Source organism: Equus przewalskii, chromosome 20, assembly GCF_037783145.1.
Source record: "Equus przewalskii isolate Varuska chromosome 20, EquPr2, whole genome shotgun sequence".
NCBI lineage: Eukaryota > Metazoa > Chordata > Mammalia > Perissodactyla > Equidae > Equus > Equus przewalskii.
The window spans coordinates 56,996,150-57,016,648 of record NC_091850.1 but is presented as its reverse complement, the minus strand read 5'-3'; the positions used below and the strand labels follow the sequence as shown (position 1 = coordinate 57,016,648).

Below are 20,499 nucleotides of genomic sequence, written 5' to 3'. Positions count from 1 at the left end.
CAGACGAGAGGGGTGTTGCCAGAAAACAGCACACCCTCCCCCACCGACCGCGACTGCCACACAATACCATACAATACCTCGCACTGCCCCCAGTAAATCCCAGGCGGTCAAACTCAAAGTCAAAAGGAGAAGCAGCTGAGGAGCAGACCAGCCTCCAACCCCGCACCTCCTGACCAGCAAAAGCCTTCGAGGGAAGTGACCACACACAGACCAGAGGGTCCCGAGCACCTCCTTGGGAAGCAGCTTTCCTTTGGTGGAGCCAGCACAGCTCGCAAGGTTTCTGATGGCCTGAATGACTGCTGCCAGCACCAGCATCCTCCCATCTACAACGGGCTTCTTAGCTCACCGGCTCAAAAACAACGCCTCAAGCAATCAGCGGCCACGCCTCGCTCTCCAAGTTCAGAGACGGCAGCAAGCACCTGCGACCAACCTCGCACTGTGTGAGGCCCTGCAAGCAAAGCACCGTCCCCCTGCCAGCGCTTGCAGGAGCGGTGTCAACTGCGACCTCACAGGGCCAGCTCCGACGCTCCAGGCACCTCTGCAAGGGCCGCACTTGCCTGGCTGCGTCCGGCAGGCTCGCACCGGTCGGTCGGGGGGCGGCTCCACCTCTACCTTCTTCCCGGGGTCGAAGTCGTCGGCTTCCCCCTCCGTGTCGCAGTGCTCCTTCTCCCGCTTGCGCTTCTTCTCCTCCTGCGAGCAACAGGGCAACAAGAGCAGTGCGAGCGGTTTAAACAGAGCTCCTGTCTCTCAGGGGACACGTGACGCAGACGGAAAGCCCTCCTACTCCAGACCCCATCACACAGACCCTCCTCGGGCTTGGGCTCGGACCCAGGCAGATAGCCAGAACCGAAGCAACCGGCCGCGTGGTCTGCGTTCACTGCCAACAGAACGCCCCCTCCTGCACCGCGCAGGCTTGCTGTCGCCCAGGCCCCAGGGCCACCATGCCAGAGGCCGCCCTGCTGTACCTTCCGCTTCCTCCTTTCTTCGTCATCAAGATGCTTCTCCTTCTCCGACTTCTTCTTCTTTTTCTTCTTCTTCTCTTTGTGCCTCTCTCGCTCGTGGTCTGACCTGTCGTCGTAGTAACTGGAGTCGTGGCCAGACCCCGAGAGTTCAGTCACTTCGCTTCCTCCGACCTTGAGGACCAGCTTCAGCGGCTTCTCCAGGGGCTTGTCCGTGTAATCTGCAGATACATGGGCGGTGCCCTTCACCACGTGTGCCCAGGCTGCGTGCAGGCAAACCCCACTACCCACTACCACTACCACTACCAGCTGGGTGGGAAGGCTGGCCCGTGCGCCGGTGTTACAGGGAGCACACCGGGGCCCAAGGAGGTGGAGGGACAGCAGGGGAACATCAAAGCCACCGGGGAAGGACGGTGGGGCAAGACCCAGGTGGCCTGGCTGTTACTTCCCCGTCCTCTCCACTTCCTGCCCCTTCACACTACCTCACCTCAGGGGGGCCGTGTTACTGTCACGGGCAAAGAACAGGACCTCCATGTGGGACGCGAAAGCCCCACCCCATCCCCAAACTCCTGTCCGGGGGCGCCCCCTTCCTGTCCTGCAGCAGCCCCGTCCGCTGACAGGGGCACTCACCGTGCAGGACCACGGCAGGCCAGGGGACAGCCAGGGACCGGGCGGAAGGGGACAGGGCGGGAACGACCCAGAGATGCTCCGCTCCCTTCCGGAAGATACAGGAGAGAGGCGAGCCAAACGCCCAGCAGCAGCGACCCCCGGCAGCGAGCTGGACCCCCGCCCACGTCCTCGGGGCCCCAGAGCCCCGCCCGCGAGCCCAGATCCCGGCCTACGAGCCCGGGACCCCCGCCTGAGACCTCAAGATTTCCGTCCTCAGCCCCGGGACCCCGCCTACGACCCCGGGACCCCAGACCCCCGCCCGGGTCCCCGGGACCCCCGCCCACCCGGGGTCACACAGCGCGCCCGCCACTCGCCTTCGTACGACGAGCGCCACTCGGTCTTGTGCTTCTTGTGCTTCTTGCCCATGGCGGCGGCGGCGGCGGCGGCGGCGGCGGCGGTGGGGTGGGCCCGGGGCCCGAGGCAGCAGCGCGAAACCCCGAGCACGGCCGCCGCCCCAGCCGCCCTAGCTCACTGCCCACCTCGCCCGCGGAGGTCGCCCGGCCGCGCCGGAAGCGGGCCCCGCGGCCGGAAGTGGCGCCACCGGACGGCAGCGAGCGCTTCCGGGTTGGGGGCGGCGCGCGGAGCGCGGCAGATTCGAAGCGCGGGCGCGGCCGGCGGGGCCGAGGCGGAGGCTGTGGCGGCGGTGACGGCGGCGCAGGGTGGGAGGCGGCGGCGGCCACTCTCCGGCCGGTATTCCGCTGCTGCTCCCGGCGGCGGTGGCGGGGGCGCCATGGACGAGGCCGTGGGCGACCTGAAGCAGGCGCTGCCCTGCGTGGCCGAGGCGCCCACCGTCCATGTGGAGGTGCACCAGCGGAGCGGCAGGTGAGCCGGCCGGCCGCGTGGACCCCGCCCGAACCCCCCACACCCGACCCCGGCCCCGACCCAGCGGACCCGCCCTGACCCGACCCCGGCCCCAACCCAGCGGACCCGCACTGACTCGACCCCGTCCCCGACCCAGCGGACCCGCCCGACCCAAACCCTGCCCCGACCCAGCGAACCCGCCCGACTCGACGCCGGCCCCGACCCAGCGGACCCGCCCTGACCCGACCCCGGCCCCGACCCAGCGGACCCGCACTGACTCGACCCCGTCCCCGACCCAGCGGACCCGCCCGACCCAAACCCTGCCCCGACCCAGCGGACCCGCCCGACTCGACCCCGGCTCCGGCCCCAACCCAGCGGACCCGCACTGACTCGACCCCGTCCCAGACCCAGCGGACCCGCCCGACCCAAACCCTGCCCCGACCCAGCGAACCCGCCCGACTCGACCCCGGCCCCGACCCAGCGGACCCGCCCTGACCCGACCCCGGCCCCGACCGGAACGCGTCTCCAACCCGTTCTGGACCCGCTCCGCCCGACCCGAGCCCGGCGCCCACTCGAACCCAGCCGGACCCAGAGGACTCGCCTGACCAACCCAGACCCCGGCCCCAGCCCCGACCCGAACCCGGCCCTGACCGGTTCTCGACCTGGCCCGACCCGAACCTGACCCCGACCTGAGCAGATCTGACCCGACCAGAAACCAACCCTAGCAGACTCACCCCAACTTGAGCCTGACCCCAACTTGACCCCGACCCGCTCTGACTCGGCCCTGAATGGAATCTGACCTGGACTCACGGTACCAAATCTGACCCTGACCCGAGCAGACCCGAACCCAACCTGACAGGACTCAGCCTGACCCTCCCCTGTCCCTGACCCCTGTGGACTTGGCCCTGTCCCACCAGACAGACCCCACCCAGGTGGACTGGAGTGTAGCCCACCCATAGGAGGAGATCCTGACCCATCCAGCCCAGCCCTCAACTGAGTCCCGGCCAGAGCCCTGCCCATCCGCACGTACACACCCGGCCTGACCTGAGCCCCAGCCCATGCTGCGAAGGGGCCGGGGACAAAGCTCCAGGTTCTGGGGAGTGGGGGGCGTTCCCCTCGGAGCCTGCGTCCCTCAGCCCTTCCGAGTGACTCCAGGCCCATCCACTTCCTTCCCGCCTCAGGATGGGTGGGGTCAGCTTGTGTCCAGGGGCCGCCTGGGGACAGAGCGCGGCAGGGGACTCCGAGCTTTCAGGCTCTAGCTCTGCCTGCCTCCCAGGGGCCGGTGTGCAGGGCTCGGGGTGAAGGGGCACTGTGGGGGACCAGCCCCAGGGGCTGGAACAGTGTGTGGGGCACCAAGCTGTGAGGGCAGAGCCAGTCGGTGTTGCTGGAGCGTGAAGTGTCAGGAGGGCAGTGGCGAGGTGGGCCGCGTGAAGCCTCGAAGGCCAAGATGAGAGCGTTGGATTTTCTGGGAGGCAGGCCTTGGGCGCTGGCTGCGTGCCGACGCTGGACCCAGAGCTGTGGGAGCGTCGCTTTCCTTGACAGCGGTGATGCCCAGCGTGTGTTGAGTGCCCAGCGAGTGCCATGCCTCGTCCTGAACACTGAATGTGTCGACTAACGTTCCGGGTGGCAAGGGCCGCTGCCCAGGCCGCGGGCCAGCGGACGGACTGCGCCAGGGTCCCAGGCGGGCCCTCCTGCCTGTGCTCTGAACTGCTGTGCTTCTCGCGTGTGGTCTCGGTTAGAGGAGAAAGGGAATGGCACTGTTAAAGTCTTGTGTGCAAACTTTGGCCTCATCTGTGTGCTTTGTTTCCCAGCACCGCAAAAAAGGAGGACGTAAAGCTGAGTGTCAGGAAGCTGCTCAACAGACACAATATTGTGTTTGGCGACTACACGTGGACTGAGTTTGACGAACCCTTTCTGAACAGAAACGTGCAGTCTGTGTCTATCGTGGACACGGAATTGAAGGTTAAAGACCCACAGGTAACTCCTGACAGCCGGCGCTGGGACAGTGAGCCCTCAGCTGGCTACGAGGCCAGCACGGGGAATGCTGTCAGCTGCTTTGATAGTGTGGTCAGAAACCGGTTCGTCTGTCCGTTGGTCTGCTGCTCAGACAAGTACCGGGAGAAGAGGTGCCCTGGGGTCAGGACGCTCCTGGTGCAGGAGGGGAGACGGTGGAGACTGGGGACGGGAGCGTGGTGCTGTCGGGTCCTGGGCTGCGCCGCTGAGCCCTGCGTGCCTTCCCTCCTGTTCCTCCAGTCGGCAGGCGTGTGTGGAGTGCTCAGGGTGTCAGGGCCTGCGAGTTGTGGGGGCTGCGAGCGAGACGGTCTGGCCTTCTAGCAGCTCCAGCGTCCAGACCTCACCGAGCGTCTTACGGGGTTTGTGTGTGCGGGTCAAGGGGAACTCTGCGTGGGAGGATGCGTTGAGCGGTCATTTCAGCGCTGGAAAAGCAACCCAAGCATCTGCCTCAGGAGGACGCGCTGTCACACCCGTGCAGTTCCCGTCTCAGAAAGAGTCGACTTGGAGGAATTGTTTGGCACTGAAATTATGCTGATGAGGCGGACTCCGCATTCTCACCTTAGGACTGATGTTTGTGGCGTTGTCAGAGTTCTCTCCATGCTGAGATCTGAGGCCATCATCCTTGATTGTAGCCGGCCTAGGGGAGCAGAAGAGCCTTCCCGCGGTCACGGGAGGACGCAGCCTAACCGGGGGGCATGGGTGCTGCCACTGAGCGTTTTCCTGTGTTCACTTTCAGCTCTGCAGAGTCACCTAGAGAAGTTTGTCCTAACGGATAACTGTGTGATTTTGTGGAGATGTAGGAACAAGCGTTTTTTACATATTGTTAATAGCTAACAATTTGAAGTGTTTTAACTATCCATCGATGAGAGACGGGGTTAAACAAATCTGACCCATCCACACCAAATATAACCATGAAAAAGCAGGAGGTAGATTTCTGTCTACTGATGCAAAATGGCCCCAAACTCGAGTAAGTGGGAAAGGCACAGTTAGAAAACTCTGGTAGAATCACGTTTTGGTCCACTGTGTGTGGATGTGTTGTTGACTATGACATCTGTGAAGCTGGATGTAGGGGGCTTTGCCATTCTGCATTCTATATTTGCATTTTTTCAAGAAGTGTGTGTTAGTTTTGTAATTATTAAAAAAAAGGTTTTTTTAATATATGTAGGACCCCAAAAAGGGAGAGACTGATAAACGTTTTTAAAAGGGCTAATCCTAAATCTGAAATAAAATGATAGCCTTTTCATCTAACCTAAGAGCTAGTTTTTAACATACTGCACGTTTAGTCTTTATCATTGGACTTTGACATCTAATTTTTATAGCTAGAATTGAAATGAGTTCTTTTCAGTTTGCATAGATTCATTTGATTTTTCCTTCTCGTCACAGCCCATTGATTTGAGCACATGCGCTATTGCACTTCACATCTTTCAGCTGAATGAAGATGGCCCCAGCAGTGAAAATCTGGAGGAAGAAACAGAAAATATAATTGCAGCAAATCACTGGGTTCTGCCCGCAGGTACTTGTGACGGTCACAGTAGGTGGAGCACGTGGAGGTGGTGAGGTCAGAGGGTGGCACTCGCCCCGGACTTGCTAGGTCACTTAACCAGGGAGAGTTTGTTTGTCTGTTTGTTTTGTAGGATTTTAGGGTGTTTTGTCTCCTGTGCAATGGAAAGTATATCACAGCAGAGGAAGGTAGAGATTCTAGTGTAAGACTGTTATTCCTTAGGCCCTCCAAGGTGGTGCTCTTCTTTCCTATCCGGAAGGAACACCCCTTCCTCCTGCCTCCTCGCTGCCTCTCTGTGGACTTTGCCGGTGATTCCAGCAGGCGGAGTCCTGGGTTAATTCAGTCGTCGGGTTTGTGCTGCTGTCCTAAGGGCTAGACTAGACTGCTACTGCCTGAGTGTTGGCAGTGGCGAGGGTGTCAGGTGCAGCGTCTGCACTGTGTCCAAGCACAGGTCCACAAGAGACATCGTGCGTGCTGACACAACCACAAAAGTAACCCCTTGACCCCAGTTAATTATCTGCCAAAAGTCAAACGTGACTGGCATTTGTTTTGCGTCTTTAATTTTAAGAAAAATTTTTAAAAACTTACTTCCCTGTGATCAGAATCTCAGCTCGCCGTGTGTGGAGCAGTGGGGCGCATTGCTGGCTCAGGGCAGACCCACATGGTGGGTGTAAATGCTTGCTTTCCTAAAATGAGGGTTTTGTTTTCTTCTCTCCAGCTGAATTCCATGGGCTTTGGGACAGCCTGGTATATGACGTGGAAGTCAAATCTCACGTAAGTTACACCTTTTTCCCAAAGGCCCCGTGATTTGAAGTAGAATCATTATGGTGTTGCTCTCCAGCACCTCGGAGCCCCTTGACTCAAATGGGCTTTTGGGAAGCACTGCCCGCCAGCCCACGTCCTGGGTATCTGTCCTCTGGGGTTGCTCCCGAGTGGAGCTGTTCTCTGGGGAGCCCCTGAGGGAGAAACGAGGAGGAGCAGAATGTGAAGACCACTTTCCTTGGGTTATACTCGCAGGAGCCCACGGGCCGAGGGGGCAGTGCTGAGGGGCAGACAGAGCGGGTGGGCAGGTGTGAGCAACTCCTCGCGCATCCGAGCCCCCTTGGAGGAGTCAGGTTCTGCACGCTGTGGCGGGGTGCTAGAATTTGGCCTCCGGCCCCCATCACCCCAGGCTGCTCTGGGAGCCACAGCGCAACGGCAGAGTCCTGGCTGTCTTGCCTTTAGTGAATGTGCCGTGTGCTCGCCGGCTGCGTCGTCTTGGAGGAAGCAGCTCACTCATCGCTTGCTGAGTCCCTTAGTCAGCATGCGTGACGTGGCACTTCAAATAGAAATGACCTTTGTGTTTACCCCTTCTTATAGTAGTAGTGGCCGGCGCTTCTCCTCTTAGGTTTTAAGTTACCTCTAAAATGAAGGCCTGCGAAGCATCCACGAGCCCTTGGAGGCGGCCTCTGAGCGTGGCCTTGCTCCTGTCCCCTCTGCTCATCTAGGAGCACGTTTGGTGGAAGCTTTGCCGCGTGGCACCTCCATCGTGTTTCTCCTCTCTTTGCTCAGCTCCTCGATTACGTGATGACGACTTTACTGTTTTCAGACAAGAATGTCGACAGCAATCTCATCACCTGGAACCGAGTGGTGCTGCTTCACGGTAAAGCATGCGGCTTGTTTGACGAGATGAGCTGTGTGGACCGGACTTTACTCGTACCTTTGTCCTTCTGCCAGGTGTTCCAGCTCTTTCTTTTCTGAGGGAGCCAGAGCTGTCCGAGAGCGTTCCTTCTCTGAGATGCCGGTCCAGCTCACGTCTCTCTGGGCGTTTGCTACTTGGCCCTGGACTTGGCAGCCGCTGATCACTGCCTTGTGGCTTTTTATGTTGTTATTAAACTTTTCAGGCACCTGCCTTATTTCCCCAATTCTCATGCATTCCTGGGGGTAGAAGTTGCCTCATATTTCTCTGTAGTATTCTTAGAGCTTCACTTGGTGAGTAGTAAACTGCAAAAAACATACTTTACAGAACTTCTGTCCGGTTCTTCTCAGATGAAAATATTCTTCTTTTTTCTTAATGTCACTGGATAGGGAGGAATCGAGAGAATACTCAAATTGTAGTGAGGTAGGATCTCAGAGTAATTAGCCTGTTTATACCAATTAAGGTTGTCTGCTTGTATACAATCTTAAACAATCAGTTAGTGTCTTTTAAATGCAGATATCCCCAGCACATTGCCCTAATTCCAGGAACAGAGTAGACAATCAGCAGGTATTTTAACTAGTGAAATGAATGATTTTCCACTTAGAATTGGTTATATATTTCCTGTTCAATTATTGAAAATGCTCACGGAAAGTCAGAGTTCAACGTGTCAGCATTTTCTGTTAGGCGCCTTTGTTCTTCCACATTGGTCACCTCCGAGCTTCTGCAGGGAGGTGTGCTAGGTGACACACAGGCTGGGCAGCTCCAAGCAGGGCCCTCGCCTTGGCCACCTTCTGGTTTAGTCTGGGGTGCAGGCCCACGTGGAAATAGCTCTAGTGAAAGGCAGGGGTGCTGTGGGCTGCAGAAGTAGCCCCTTCAGTGCCTCAGGAGTCCTGATTATCAAGAAACGTGTGTTTGACATTTTGAAAGGTGCCTTAAAGAGTGGGTTTCATAAGGACGTGTGGGGACGAGGCGAGTGTCAGTGAAGACAGACCAGGAAATGTAGTGCTCGCTCAGGATGCTCAGTGGCCCCTGGGGCCAGGAAGCAGTGTGTGTCATGGGTGGTGGAAGCTAAGACCAGAAATACGAGTTGCATTCAAACTAGGAAGAAAGAGGGAAAGACTTAAAGCACACTGGTAATATTTTGAGCATTTACCCTGCTAGCAGACTTTTTGTAAGTTAGCAAGTGCTTGTGGTACTAACTTCATGGCATTGAACTTTCTGCTGCTTCTTTTGTATTCCGTGGATAACGCAACTCCTATTGTTTTAACAATTTGTTACTGCACTGACTTAGAGACGTGTTTGCTTGGATTTTGTTACAGGTCCTCCAGGAACTGGAAAGACATCCCTGTGTAAAGCGTTAGCCCAGAAATTGACCATTAGACTTTCCAGCAGGTAACTTGGTCACTTGGGAGAAGAGGGCAGCAGGAGTGGGCTTGCTCGCCTTCTGTTGTTGACGCTGGAAGCTGTTCTTCTTTTTTAATCGTTTTACACGAATGGTAGGTCCTTCTCTTTCAACGTAAGTTAACGAATTCCTCTCTACCCAGGCTGGTCTTGAGTTACAATTCAGTCTTTTTCAATTTATGGAGACTCGCTCTATGAGCGCGTGTGCTCTGTCCTGGTGACTGTTCCACGTGCACTTCAGAAGAGCGTGATCTGCTCCCGTTGGGTGGCGTGGGTCGTGGACGTTGTCTCAGGGTGCTTGGTCCCATGCTGATTGTCTGCTGTTCTCTCACGGACTGAGGGGGCGTGTCCGAGGCTCGAATCGTGGGTTTGTCTATTTCTCCTTGGGTTCTGTCAGTTTTGGGTTTATTGTTTCACCACATTTGGAAAATATTTAGCCGTAATTTTTTTAATTTCAGTGCCCCTCCTTTTTCCGGGAGTGCATTTATTTGCAGGTCAGACTGCCGGATGTTGTCCTGCACACTGACGTCCATTTTCATTTTTTCGGGTTTTTAAAATCTTCCTTGTTTCATTTTGGACAGTTTTCTGCAGTATCTAATCTGCTTTTAATTTCATTCAGTGAAATTTTCATTTCTTATCATGTATTTGTCTTCTCTGGAGGTTCCATTTATACTTCTCATTTCTCTCCTCATTAGGTTCTTATTAAAATCCTTGAGCAAGTGTGTAAGAGCTGTTTTAATGTTCTTGTCTACTCATTCCATCATCATCGTCATTCCTGAGTTTTTCTATTGACTGGATTTTCTCCTGGTTACGGGTCATGTGCGTCTACTGCTTGGCATGTGGAGTAGCTTTTGACTGACTGGACATTGTGGTCTCAGTGTCTGGATTCTCTCGTCTTCCTTTGAAGGCTGTCGAGTTTTGTTCTGGTGGGCGTTTCAGTTACTCTCGATTTGCTGTGATCCTTTGGGGGTTTGTTTCCAAGCATTGTTAGAGAGGGCCTTAGTCTAGTGTTACTTGATACTCAGGTGGGGCCCTTCTGTGGTCTCAGCTGAGCTCCTCGCATGAGTAACGAGCTCTGTCCACCTGGGCCCCTGGGAGCTGGAGTGCTCCCAGCCTGTGCGAGTGCCCGGAACCACTCAGCTCAGTCGTCTCCAGCCTCGTGGGATTTTCCTGCTCACCCACCCGAGTGCGCAGCAGACTCAGGGACCCCAGGCCGATTTCTGGAGCTTTATTCCCAGCCAACTCCCTCCCTCTGGATCTCTGCTCTGCAGCCTCCCGGCCGCCTCAGGCTCCCTGAACTCTGACCTCTGGCTCCTCCCTCAGCGCAATGGCTGTGCTCTTCCTGGTCCCCTCCAGGGCCACGTTCGAAGGTGATCCAGGCAGAAGGCCAGCGCACTCACAGGGCTCACCTCTTCCTTCTCTCCAGCTCGCGCTCCTCTGGCGCTGGTCGCCCAGTGCCGCTCACAGATGTTGTCCCTGGTTTTGTCTGGTTTTCTGGTCGATTTGAGGCAGAGGGCACGTCTGGTATCTGTCACTCCAGTGGGAATTTAGAAGAGGAAATTCTGTGAAACTGACTTTTAAATACCTGTTGTCTTTTCAAAATGTCCTGTGAGTATTTTTACATTGGGAAATTGCTTAATTTCAACCCTTTATTTCATGCTTAGCAACGTGGCCTTTGTCTTGACAGATGGACCTACATCTGGGTTTTAAAGATCTCTAGAGGTGGTTTCTTAAAACGCCAGAGAGTAAAGATGTTAGTACAAGAAATGTGACTTTTCCCATACAAAGATCTGGAAATATGTGTTTATTTTGTGGCTTAGAAATGGCAAAAGAAGACTTAGCAAGCCTTTCTAGTTCACTTTACTTGATAGTCAAACTGCTTTATGCTTAATTTCGTTTAATATTCAACCCAATCTCTATTTCCTTAGGTTGTCTGTCTCCCCCTGCTTTTGTAAACAGAATTAGTCAATGGTCTTTTTCTCCTTTTTAAACGGAAAGCCAGTGATACTCTTTGAAAGTGGTTGTTTCTCTTCTGGGGGCTTCTGACGTGAAAGGAGCTCTGAAGAGACCTGGGGTTGCGTCTCTTCTGCCTCCGTCTTGCCTCCTGTCTGATCTTAGTCGGAACTCAGGGCCTGCACGTCTGGGCACCTCCTGAGTGCGGGCGCAGTGCTGGTCTCGGGGTCCCTACAGGTAATGGTTCACGGGGCCGCCTGCGCCTTCTGGGCCTCAGGGGTTTCCAGGAAGTGATTTTGTGCTGGAAAACAAGTTGTCAATTCTTCAGGGTTTTGTGGAAGGGTGAAAATGTTCAGCTCTGGCCAGAAAACTTTTCATGCTTGTGTTTTGTTTTGCTTGACATATTGTACTGGTCATACTTTGTAAACACAGAAGTAAAACTATAGGTAGATTAAAAAGGAGAGGGATTTTACTCTTGCTTTAATTCAAATAAAGATATTTAACTTGAAGAACTTTTCGATTAGAACTATTGATTGCATCTTGTTCCATTTGTCGTAGTTCTTTAGTATGCGGGGTGCTAGGTCCCTGGATCCTTTGTTAGTAGTTGTGACGATTTAACAAGTTAGTAATTCTCAACATGCTGGGCAGTTGAAAGATGCTGTAAGAAGGAAGCGAAAGTGGCTGCCACTGAGGGTGCTGTAGGTCTGATTTGTGAAATAATTGTCTGAACTCTGTGTTTCATCATCTTAGGTACCAGTATGGCCAATTAATTGAAATAAACAGCCACAGCCTCTTTTCTAAGTGGTTTTCAGAAGTAAGTATTAATTCTAATCCTCTGGATTGTCAGCATGTAGTTGAAAAGAAGTCCCATATGTTAGGCAGACAGCTGCAGGAGAGAAGTAGGTGAAATGGGTGAGTGAACCGTGGGTCTGACTCTGGTCAGAGGAAGGTTCCAGAGCTAAGCAGTAACTTGGAAATAGTCCGAGGCCTGAGAGGATCTCTGTTGGTCACATCTCGACCTTTGGCCAGGTGGGGCAGGATGTTCAGCATTCTCTTAGGATGGAAGGGGTCCCACGTTCTAAAGTGGACTGCACCCTTGGCTGAGCATGGCCTCAGCTGAGCCTTGTTCCACCATCTGTGAATTGAGGGGCTCAGACGAGGTCATGTCACAGGTGCCCCTCACCTCGAAGGGCTCTGCCCCAGACACCTGTGTCATTAGGTCCCTCTGTAGATGGTGAGTGGGGACCGGGAGTGCCCGGCCGGTTTGCATGCTGGCCTCCGTGATCCATCTCGTTCCTGGCCAGTAGAACGGCTAGGAAAGAGAGAGTGAGAGAAAGACAGGCAGGTAAGCTGAGGTGCGAGTCGCTCCTGTCCCGTGCTGCGTAGCTCTGGACAGGAGCAGAGGTGGGCTCAGATCTCAGCATTTGGCACATGAAGCAGGGAGGGAGGGCATTTGGGTTGACCTCCTGTATGGACCTGGCTTCTCTGGTTCACAGAGTTCTCTGAGGGGCTGTCGAGACAGTGGGCTTGTGGGGCAACCTGGGGTCAGAGCGAAGCCTGATGGGGATGGTGGGCGCACGTGTGCACCTGGTAGCAAGACAAGTGTATGTCGACACTAAAACAGTGTTTTGGTTCCAGAGTGGCAAGCTGGTAACTAAGATGTTCCAGAAGATTCAGGATCTGATTGACGATAAAGATGCTCTGGTGTTTGTGCTGATTGACGAGGTAGGCATATTCATACGTTGACCCTGGGCCTGAGGGAATTCAGGACTGAGTTCCCTCTCAGTGTGGCCCGGGCACAGCCAAGCCTCACTTGATCCAGCATCCATCCCACACATGGTGCCACGCAGTGCTGTCCTCCTTGGCTCCCCACACACCAGGCTCCCGGCACAGGCGGGCACGCGCGCTCGCATTCCTCTGTTGATTCCCTCGCTCAGCTGCTGTGTGCTAGGGCTGCCCCTGGGGCTGGCACCGTCCTTGTTGACCCATTGCTCCATCCCCACAGGTAGAGAGCCTCACAGCTGCCCGCAATGCCTGCAGGGCAGGCGCTGAGCCTTCAGATGCCATCCGCGTGGTCAACGCCGTCCTGACCCAGATCGATCAGATTAAAAGGTAAGGCTCTGACACACGGGACTGTACGTGAGGTCACTTACCTGAGAGGTTGTAGAGAGGCTGTGAGAGGAACAGGCAGCTCTAGACCTCACTCCCAGCTCTTCTGACTGAAAACGCATCTGGCATGGGGTGGTCCCTGTCTTTCTCTGTGTGTGCAGCAGCATATACTAAGTGCATTTTTTAGAAATTAAGTACTTCCTTCTTTATTAAAGTATTAAAATGTAAAGTAGAACTGGGGCATGGTGAACATTTACACACTAGCATCCCAGTGTTAGTGCCAACACGACTGGTGTCTCGTGGTTGAAGGCTGACACTGGGCAGGCAGAGCATTTCCTGGGGCCGGATTTCGTGTCTCCACAGTCCAGTTTGCAGGTCCAGGGCCTGTGGTCAGTGTCCCCAAAGTGGATCCGGCTTTAGGGAGCAACTCCTACTAACCAGACTCGCGAAGAAGTGATGTCCAAACCAGAACCCCCATCTGCCCTTTGCAGCAGTTTGGCATGCCCTCCGTCCTCGAAATTCTCACGTTTGCTCTCTCGAGTGCCCTTTCTGCTTTCAGGCGCCAGGGCTCTGAAGCGTCGACAGGGTCTGGCTGGTTGAGTGGGGAGTAACAGCAAACCAGACTGTTGAGGGTTGTTTTCTCCAGGCCTTCAGCGTTGTTTGCAGGAGAGAACGTCTCGCTTTCTGGAGCTGCAGTTGTCTGTCTGTCAGCTGCTCGCCCTCTTGCGGGCAGGCCTTGTGCCAAATGTGGCGTTTCCTGGCCTCCACTCCTTCCTTCCCCATGGCTCCTCAGGCTGATTTCTGCTCCTGCCGCCACCCCTCATGCACCTGAGCACTAGTGTTCTCTTCCTGGAACTTTCTGCAGCATTCGACCCCCTGGTGACCCCCGTCTCCACTCTCCCGACCAGCTCAGTGTCTGCTGCAGGCACCTCCCGCCTCCTCTTCAGGGGCCCTGCACAGCCTGTCTCCAGCCCTCTCTAGGGTCGCTCAAGCTCTGGTGGGCAAGTCCCCATGGCAGACCTGCACCTTCACTTGTGACCAGACATCAGACACGATACTGGCTGCTCACTCAGCCTGAAACCCCAACTTCCAGGGTTCCCGTTACACTGATGGCTGTACCACACACCCACTGCTCAAGCCAGAAGATGGGGTCTCCCGACTCCCCCTCCATGAGAGGGGGTGTGGGCTGTGATTTCTCTTGCCTTCCTTGCCTCGTGTCATTTTGTGCTCCTAGTTTAGGCCCCTCTCTGGGTGGCCCTTCCACCCCTGCCCGTGTGTAGATCTGACCCTTTGTGACAAATCCCACCCCTGGATGCGGTTCCCAGCCCCATTCTCCCTCTGCACCCCACAGCCTCACGCTCTGGGTGCTGGACCAAGCAGCCTGTGCTTGCCCGGCCTCCACAGGCTCTGCCTGGGCTCCTGGGACCCATATGCCCCACCCCTACCCTTGCTCGGCTCACCTGCTCACCCTTCAGAGAACTGTGTGCCTACTGCCAGACACATGTGGAGCTGACCCCCTGGTGATACCCTGGCCACACAGCTGCCTGTGGCCTGTCTCTGCTGGCTGCTGCACCCTGGAGTGCAGTGCTGCCGCAGTCCAGCTCCCAAGCCCACCAGGCCAGGAGATGTGCTCCCCGGGGACCCCCTGCCCGCTCTGTGCTGGTCTGTGCCAGTGAGTGGAGCGGACAAGGACGGGTCTCTTGTGGAGTTTGGAAGCTAGAGGGGAAAGCAGTGTAAACAGGATAAATAACTCGGCTCCATGGTGTGGCGGGGTGACAGCTGTGTGACAAGCGGTCCTGTGGCAGTGCCCAGGCAGGCAGGAGTGTGGATGCTAGGGGTCAGGGATGGGCGATGGGGATGCTGCACAGAGAAGAGAGCTTTTCTGTGGCTGCAGGAGGCGAGGGAGCTGTCAAACTGGGATCTAGGAGAGCTTTCCGGAAGACAGAGGAGCAACGAGAACGAGGCCCCAGGCAGGGTCTGCTTGGCCCGGCACCTGGTGTTGCAGCCGGAGAGCCTGGCAGGAGGGGGCTTAGGCAGGAGCTCACAGATGCAGGTCCTCGGAGGGCCTCGCAGGCAGTGTTGGACGGTGCACAGTGGCTGAGCGATGCTGGCTGGTGCACAGTGGCTGAGCAATGCTGGCTGGAGCCCAGGGCCCTCGCGGCACCTCTCCTGGCACTGCCAGGGTCGGGCGGAGTGACTGGTTCTCACTCCTCTGCCTCCAGGCACTCCAACGTGGTGATCCTGACCACCTCCAACATCACGGAGAGGATCGATGTGGCCTTCGTGGACAGGGCCGACATCAGGCAGTACATCGGGCCGCCCTCGGTGGCAGCCATCTTCAAGATCTACCTCTCCTGCCTGGAGGAGCTGATGAAGGTACTTGGCTTTTTCCCGCTCTCTTTTAATCAGTAGGTTTCTTGTATTTTCTTAATTCCCCTGTAGGGCTTTAACCACCTTAGGTTGAAAAGTTAGTTTGTTGCATATGACGGTTTATTGAGTTAATAGTCAAAATTATGGCCACTGACTCAACATTTTTGGTGCAAAACGCTCATCCTGTTGTTTGGTCCACCCATTTGCAGGCAGTGTGGGAGCGGGAGTGTGGCTGTAGTCCGCTGCCTGGCGAGTCTAGGTTCCCATGGCCTTTGAACCTGACTCCTCTCTGGGCTTCTATTTGCTGCCCTGAAAGAGGGGGAGCAGTAGAGGTCCTGGTTCAGAGGGAGGTCATCCTGCCTGGAGGTCACAGTTCACAGGGAGGTCATCCTGCCTGGAGGTCGTAGTTCACAGGGAGGTCATCCTGCCTGGAGATCGTAGTTCACAGGCAGGTCATCTAATTGGAGGTCACAGTTCACAGACTGTCACTGGCTACAGTGTTTGTGTCCCTTGGGTCCCGTGTTCTGGGATGGCTGGGAGCACGGCAGCAGTGAGCATGATGATGTTCGCAGGCGGTCTCTTGTGAGTCAGTCTCACGGGACCTGCACTTGCCTGGGCGCCAGGAGCTCTGGGCACTTGGGGCGTGGGCAGTAACCAAACCAGCCAACGAATGGGGATTTGCACCATGATAGTCACGATGGCGTTATTGTAACTGGCTGGTGGGGTGGGATCGACCCCCACCCTGCAGCTGCTGCCTGGCTCCGTGGAGCTGGGGCCCCCACGTCCCTGACGAGGATGGCGCAGCTCCTGTGATGGGCACGGGAGAGCTCGTCTCGACTCCAGGGCAGCACGGTCCTGGCGCATGTGTCCCATCCTGCTTTTCTGTGGCGTGGGGGGAAGGGAGGGAGGTCCTGTGGAGCTTCAACTTGCAATGCTGAGAGACGGGTGGAAACGTTCTGGTGTGGCACTGCTGCCGAGGAGCCAGTGTGGTGGCGGATCCCGCTGGAGGTCGCCGAGCACCTTCAGCGCTGTGTCACGCGTGCTCGTGCTGTGAATCCAGGGGATGTTCCCAGGGTTAGCCAAGCGTGCGGACTTGTTCTGGGAGCTGAGCACACGGGGCAGGGTAGTTTCTCAGTCAAACAGTTTATAGGAAATTAAGATGTTCTGATGTGGCTGGTTCTGAAGGCTGCAGGTGTGTGACTGGCCCACTCTGTCAGGAGCCTGTGGCTCACCATTCTGCACTCGTCTGTGGGACGGTGTGGGTCACGTGAGGGCGGGGGGGCAGTCTGGGGAGGCTGTAGGGCACTGAGAGAGCCGAAAAGTTCAGAGCTCACCGGACAGAAACGCCATGTCTTAGTTTCACCCACGGCCCTTTCCAGACCTCCCAAACATGCAGAGAAAGCCTCTCCCTCCTCCTCTCGCCTGGCTCCCAGGTGGAACCACTTCATGCTGGAAGTCCTTCAGCAGTGCTCCGTGTGCCAGCCCGACCATTTAGTGAAGCTACTTGGTGTCTGATGTGCAGACACGTGGTCCACGAGGCGAGCTTTGCAGCCCAGATCTGTGGTCAGTCGGAACCTGGCTGTGTCAGTCTTAAAAACAACAAGTGGAGACCCTCCTTGAACGGCGGGCGAAGTTCTGGCTCCAGGGCCCGGCTCTGCCCATCTGTGGGTCGTGACACGTTGTTGAAACCCAACAGCAGACTGGACTCAACGCCTCCCAGTCCCTCCCGGCCCTGACCATGGCGAGGACACGTTTTCGCCAAAAGCACGGGAGAGGCTGGGTCCCTGCTGACTTCTGAGGCGTTTCACTATTTGTGTACTTATCTTCGTTTGAAGAAGCAGGACTGTGTGTGTGTGTGTGTGTGTGTGTGTGTGTGAGAAAGAGAGAGAGAGAGAGTGAGAGGGGCACCGGCCTGCTTCTGGTGTGGCTGTGCATGTTAAATGGTCACTATTTGTGCTTCTGCGAGAGGGGACATGGTTTACCTTCACTCTCTAAGTGCTGCACCTCTTGCTGACCTCTTGTGCCCTTTGTCCCCTGTGGGCCTCACCGTAACCACTGCCTCTGTCTCCCCAGTGTCAGATCATATATCCTCGCCAGCAGCTGCTGACGCTCCGCGAGCTGGAGATGATTGGCTTCATTGAGAACAACGTGTCAAAGCTGAGCCTCCTTTTGAGTGAAATTTCAAGGTGTGAATTGACCTCGTTTTTGTACCCGAGAAAAGTCCTTTTGCCGTAGTAACGAGGGAGAGTTGTAGTTGACTGTGGCAGCTGAGGTAGCAGTTTGGGGGTTAGAGGCCTGGGAGTGGAATCCCAAGGCATTGCATGTGTGCTGGGAGAGCTCGAGAGCCCCTGACCTCTCTGGGCCTCAGTTTCTCTACTGCAAGATGGGGCTCAGCTGCCCTCACAGGGGTGCCAGCAGACAATGGGAAAGTGCTGCACTTGTGTTGGAAAAGATAGACATTTACATTAAGGCTTTCTTGATGCATAAGTCATTCCTTACACAATATTTGTTAAATTTCTGCAAATTGGCAAGAAGAAAATAAAATGGAAGCCTTCACTTCAATGAGTAGAGTAAATAATTTCAGGGTCCTGTGCTTGGTGCTTTGGGAAATAAAGTGTATGGTCCAGCTGCCCTGGCGCCAAGAAGGAAGCACGTAACGCGTGTGCAGGGAGAATCGCTGGCTTGCATGCTGGGCTGCGGCTGGTGTGTTTTCAAGTTCTCAGGGGGCTTTGCTGACCAGGGGGTGGGGTGGGTGGGAAAGTGGAGCGGAGCCTCAAAGGACAGAGAGAGGGGGAGGCTGCGGGCCTGTGTGCTGAGGACCTCGGGCGGGTCGCGCTGCAGGGACCCGGCAGAGGCACTGGCAGGGCCAAGGGCCCAGTAGGGGCCTCAGAGTTCTGACCAGAGAGTTTGAACTTTATTCTGAAGCTACGAGACGTGGAAGGTTTTGAACGAAAGGACAGCGTGAAGAGCACGTGTGTTTGGATTATTTGTTTGCATTTTCTGTTGAAGAGATTTAAACTGATTGAGACAGGACAGAAGAGAGCAGTCCAGAGATGTGTGCAAAAATTAATGGGGGCCAGCCCTGGGCCTAGTGGTTAAGTTCAGCACTCTCCGCTTCAGTGGCCCGGATTCGGTTTCTGGGCGCAGACCTACACCACTGGTTGGTGACCATGCTGTTGTGGCAGCTCACATACAAAAGAGGGAAGATTGTCACAGGAGTTAGCTCAGGGCGAATCTTCCTCACCAAAAAAAAACCAACAAAAAATTGATGAAGTTGTGAACCAGCTGGTTACTTGGGGAATCTGTGCCATGGTGGCCACTCGCCACCGTGTCCCACTCCGGGTGAGGCACTCCCGGCAGGCGTGGTCCCTGGCGCAGCAGTGGCCGTGAGCCGTGTATCAGGGCAGCGAGGGCCCTGTCCCACCTAGAGCAGTAGCTGAGGACCAGAGACCAGCCGAGGCTGTGGGGGAGGCATCTTCAGGGACGAGGGACTCTGTCCTGGGACTGCCACTGTCTGTGGGAGCTGACGTCCTCTGATGCGGTTACGTTCACAGGAAGAGCGAGGGCCTCAGCGGCCGTGTCCTGAGGAAGCTGCCTTTCCTGGCTCATGCACTGTACATCCAGGTGAGTCTCCCGAGTCCTCACCCAAGTGCTCGGTCCTCACCACCACCCACCCCATCCAGCAGGGCGCGGCCTTGCTGGAGTTGCACTCCATACATGGTACCTGCCCTATTTTATCCCAGCTTCTAAAGCGACGGGCTCCTGGGCACTGGGAGGAGTTCCCTCTGATGCCGTAGGGGCAGGGCCCCTCGAGTCCTCTGAGAAGAGACGGACACCTTCGTGGTGCGTCGGGAACTCACATCCCGGCCTCCCTGGCCCCCTCAGGCACTCGTGCCCCTCAGGGCTGGGCTCAGCTCCCAGAACAGCAGCCTGGGGTCACAGCGCACTAGCCCTGAGCTGGGGCTGTACCCCTATGCCGTCTGCACCGTGGGCAGGGCAGGTCCTGCCGCATGACCCCACCAAGGGCGAGGACCACCCCACAGTGCTCGTGTATTCTCCCAGGCCCCCACTGTCACCATAGAGGGATTCCTCCAGGCCCTGTCTCTGGCGGTGGACAAGCAGTTTGAGGAGAGAAAAAAGCTTTCGACCTGCGTCTGATCTGGGCTTCCCCGCCTGCAGTTTTCTGATTGTGAACCCGAAACCAGTGAGTGACGTCACCTCCTGAACAACTGCGGTGGCCCCGGAAATCTCCATGCAATGAGACTCAGGCCTGCAGGCCAGAGACCCGGGACCCAAGCGCTGTGAAAAGAAGCGTGTTGTCTTTACGTATTTTTAAATGCACATTAGAAGACAGATGACCTGCTGTGTTCACTGTTTAAATGATGATGATTCGAGTTCTCTTGTCTCTGTAGAGAAGTCTGACAGTGTTTGTTCCATCCGGCCTCCAGTCGATTGGACACAAAGTGCTGACAAGCTTTGTCTAAAAAAGATGATTAATATAGTTTTTATAAAGACGAAAGAGAAACTATATTGCCTTAAATAAGAATGTAATCATAGCATTGAAAAGTGAACATGTCACTCAAGGTAGAAGGTGGCATTTGCTTTCCACCGTGAGCTTGTTTTATTTACTGCAAACTTCTCAGAGACTATTTAATGAATAAGAAAACCCATTCCTGTGTCATAGAAATTGGGGAAAAAATTCTGGCTAAAGTGTTGTTCACAAAATCAGACGTGGCCCATCTGTAGGGAGGCGCAGCCCTTGGCGTTTGATATGAACGTGTGCCTAGCGCAGGCGAGCATTGCCTGGATGCTTCTGCCCATTTTTTTGTTCAGTAATGTTGTTCATTGAACAATGAAGATTCTCAAATGAAGATTCACGTTAACAAAAGTAAAATAAATTGGCCACTAATCGGTGTATTACACAGAATATTATGTTTTGCATTTATCTCATGCTAAGGTAAATTTCACATTAGTGTTTTGTACACATTTCTTAAAGACAATATTATTTGTTATAGAACTTAAGTATTAAAATTGTTTTTCCAGAA

The 20,499-nt window shown here is 55.4% G+C and overlaps 2 protein-coding genes across 7 annotated transcripts in view; one reads left to right on the top strand and one right to left on the bottom strand.

Annotated features, from left to right (window-relative positions):
- The window catches only part of BRD9 (bromodomain containing 9), a 26,154-nt gene extending 23,990 nt beyond the window's left edge, over positions 1 to 2,164 (bottom strand). For 3 of the 6 annotated variants that reach the window (XM_070587293.1, XM_070587294.1, XM_070587296.1), the window contains exons 1-3: positions 1,943 to 2,155; positions 966 to 1,180; positions 558 to 690 (exon numbers count right to left, since the gene is read on the bottom strand). In XM_070587293.1, the coding sequence (XP_070443394.1) occupies positions 558 to 690; positions 966 to 1,180; positions 1,943 to 1,994 (400 nt within the window). In that variant the 5' untranslated portion in view covers positions 1,995 to 2,155. Of the gene's footprint in view, positions 1 to 557; positions 691 to 965; positions 1,181 to 1,942 lie in introns of all 6 variants that reach the window. The other 3 variants (XM_070587290.1, XM_070587292.1, XM_070587291.1) reach the window with 2 other exon arrangements.
- TRIP13 (thyroid hormone receptor interactor 13) lies at positions 1,992 to 20,499 on the top strand. The gene is made up of 13 exons (XM_070587297.1): positions 1,992 to 2,450; positions 4,241 to 4,406; positions 5,826 to 5,955; positions 6,662 to 6,717; positions 7,495 to 7,585; positions 8,941 to 9,013; positions 11,726 to 11,789; positions 12,614 to 12,700; positions 12,981 to 13,087; positions 15,307 to 15,460; positions 17,528 to 17,640; positions 19,009 to 19,078; positions 19,517 to 20,499. Exons 1-13 carry the CDS (start codon positions 1,993 to 1,995, stop codon positions 19,610 to 19,612), a joined length of 1,665 nt encoding a protein of 554 aa, XP_070443398.1. The 5' UTR covers position 1,992; the 3' UTR covers positions 19,613 to 20,499.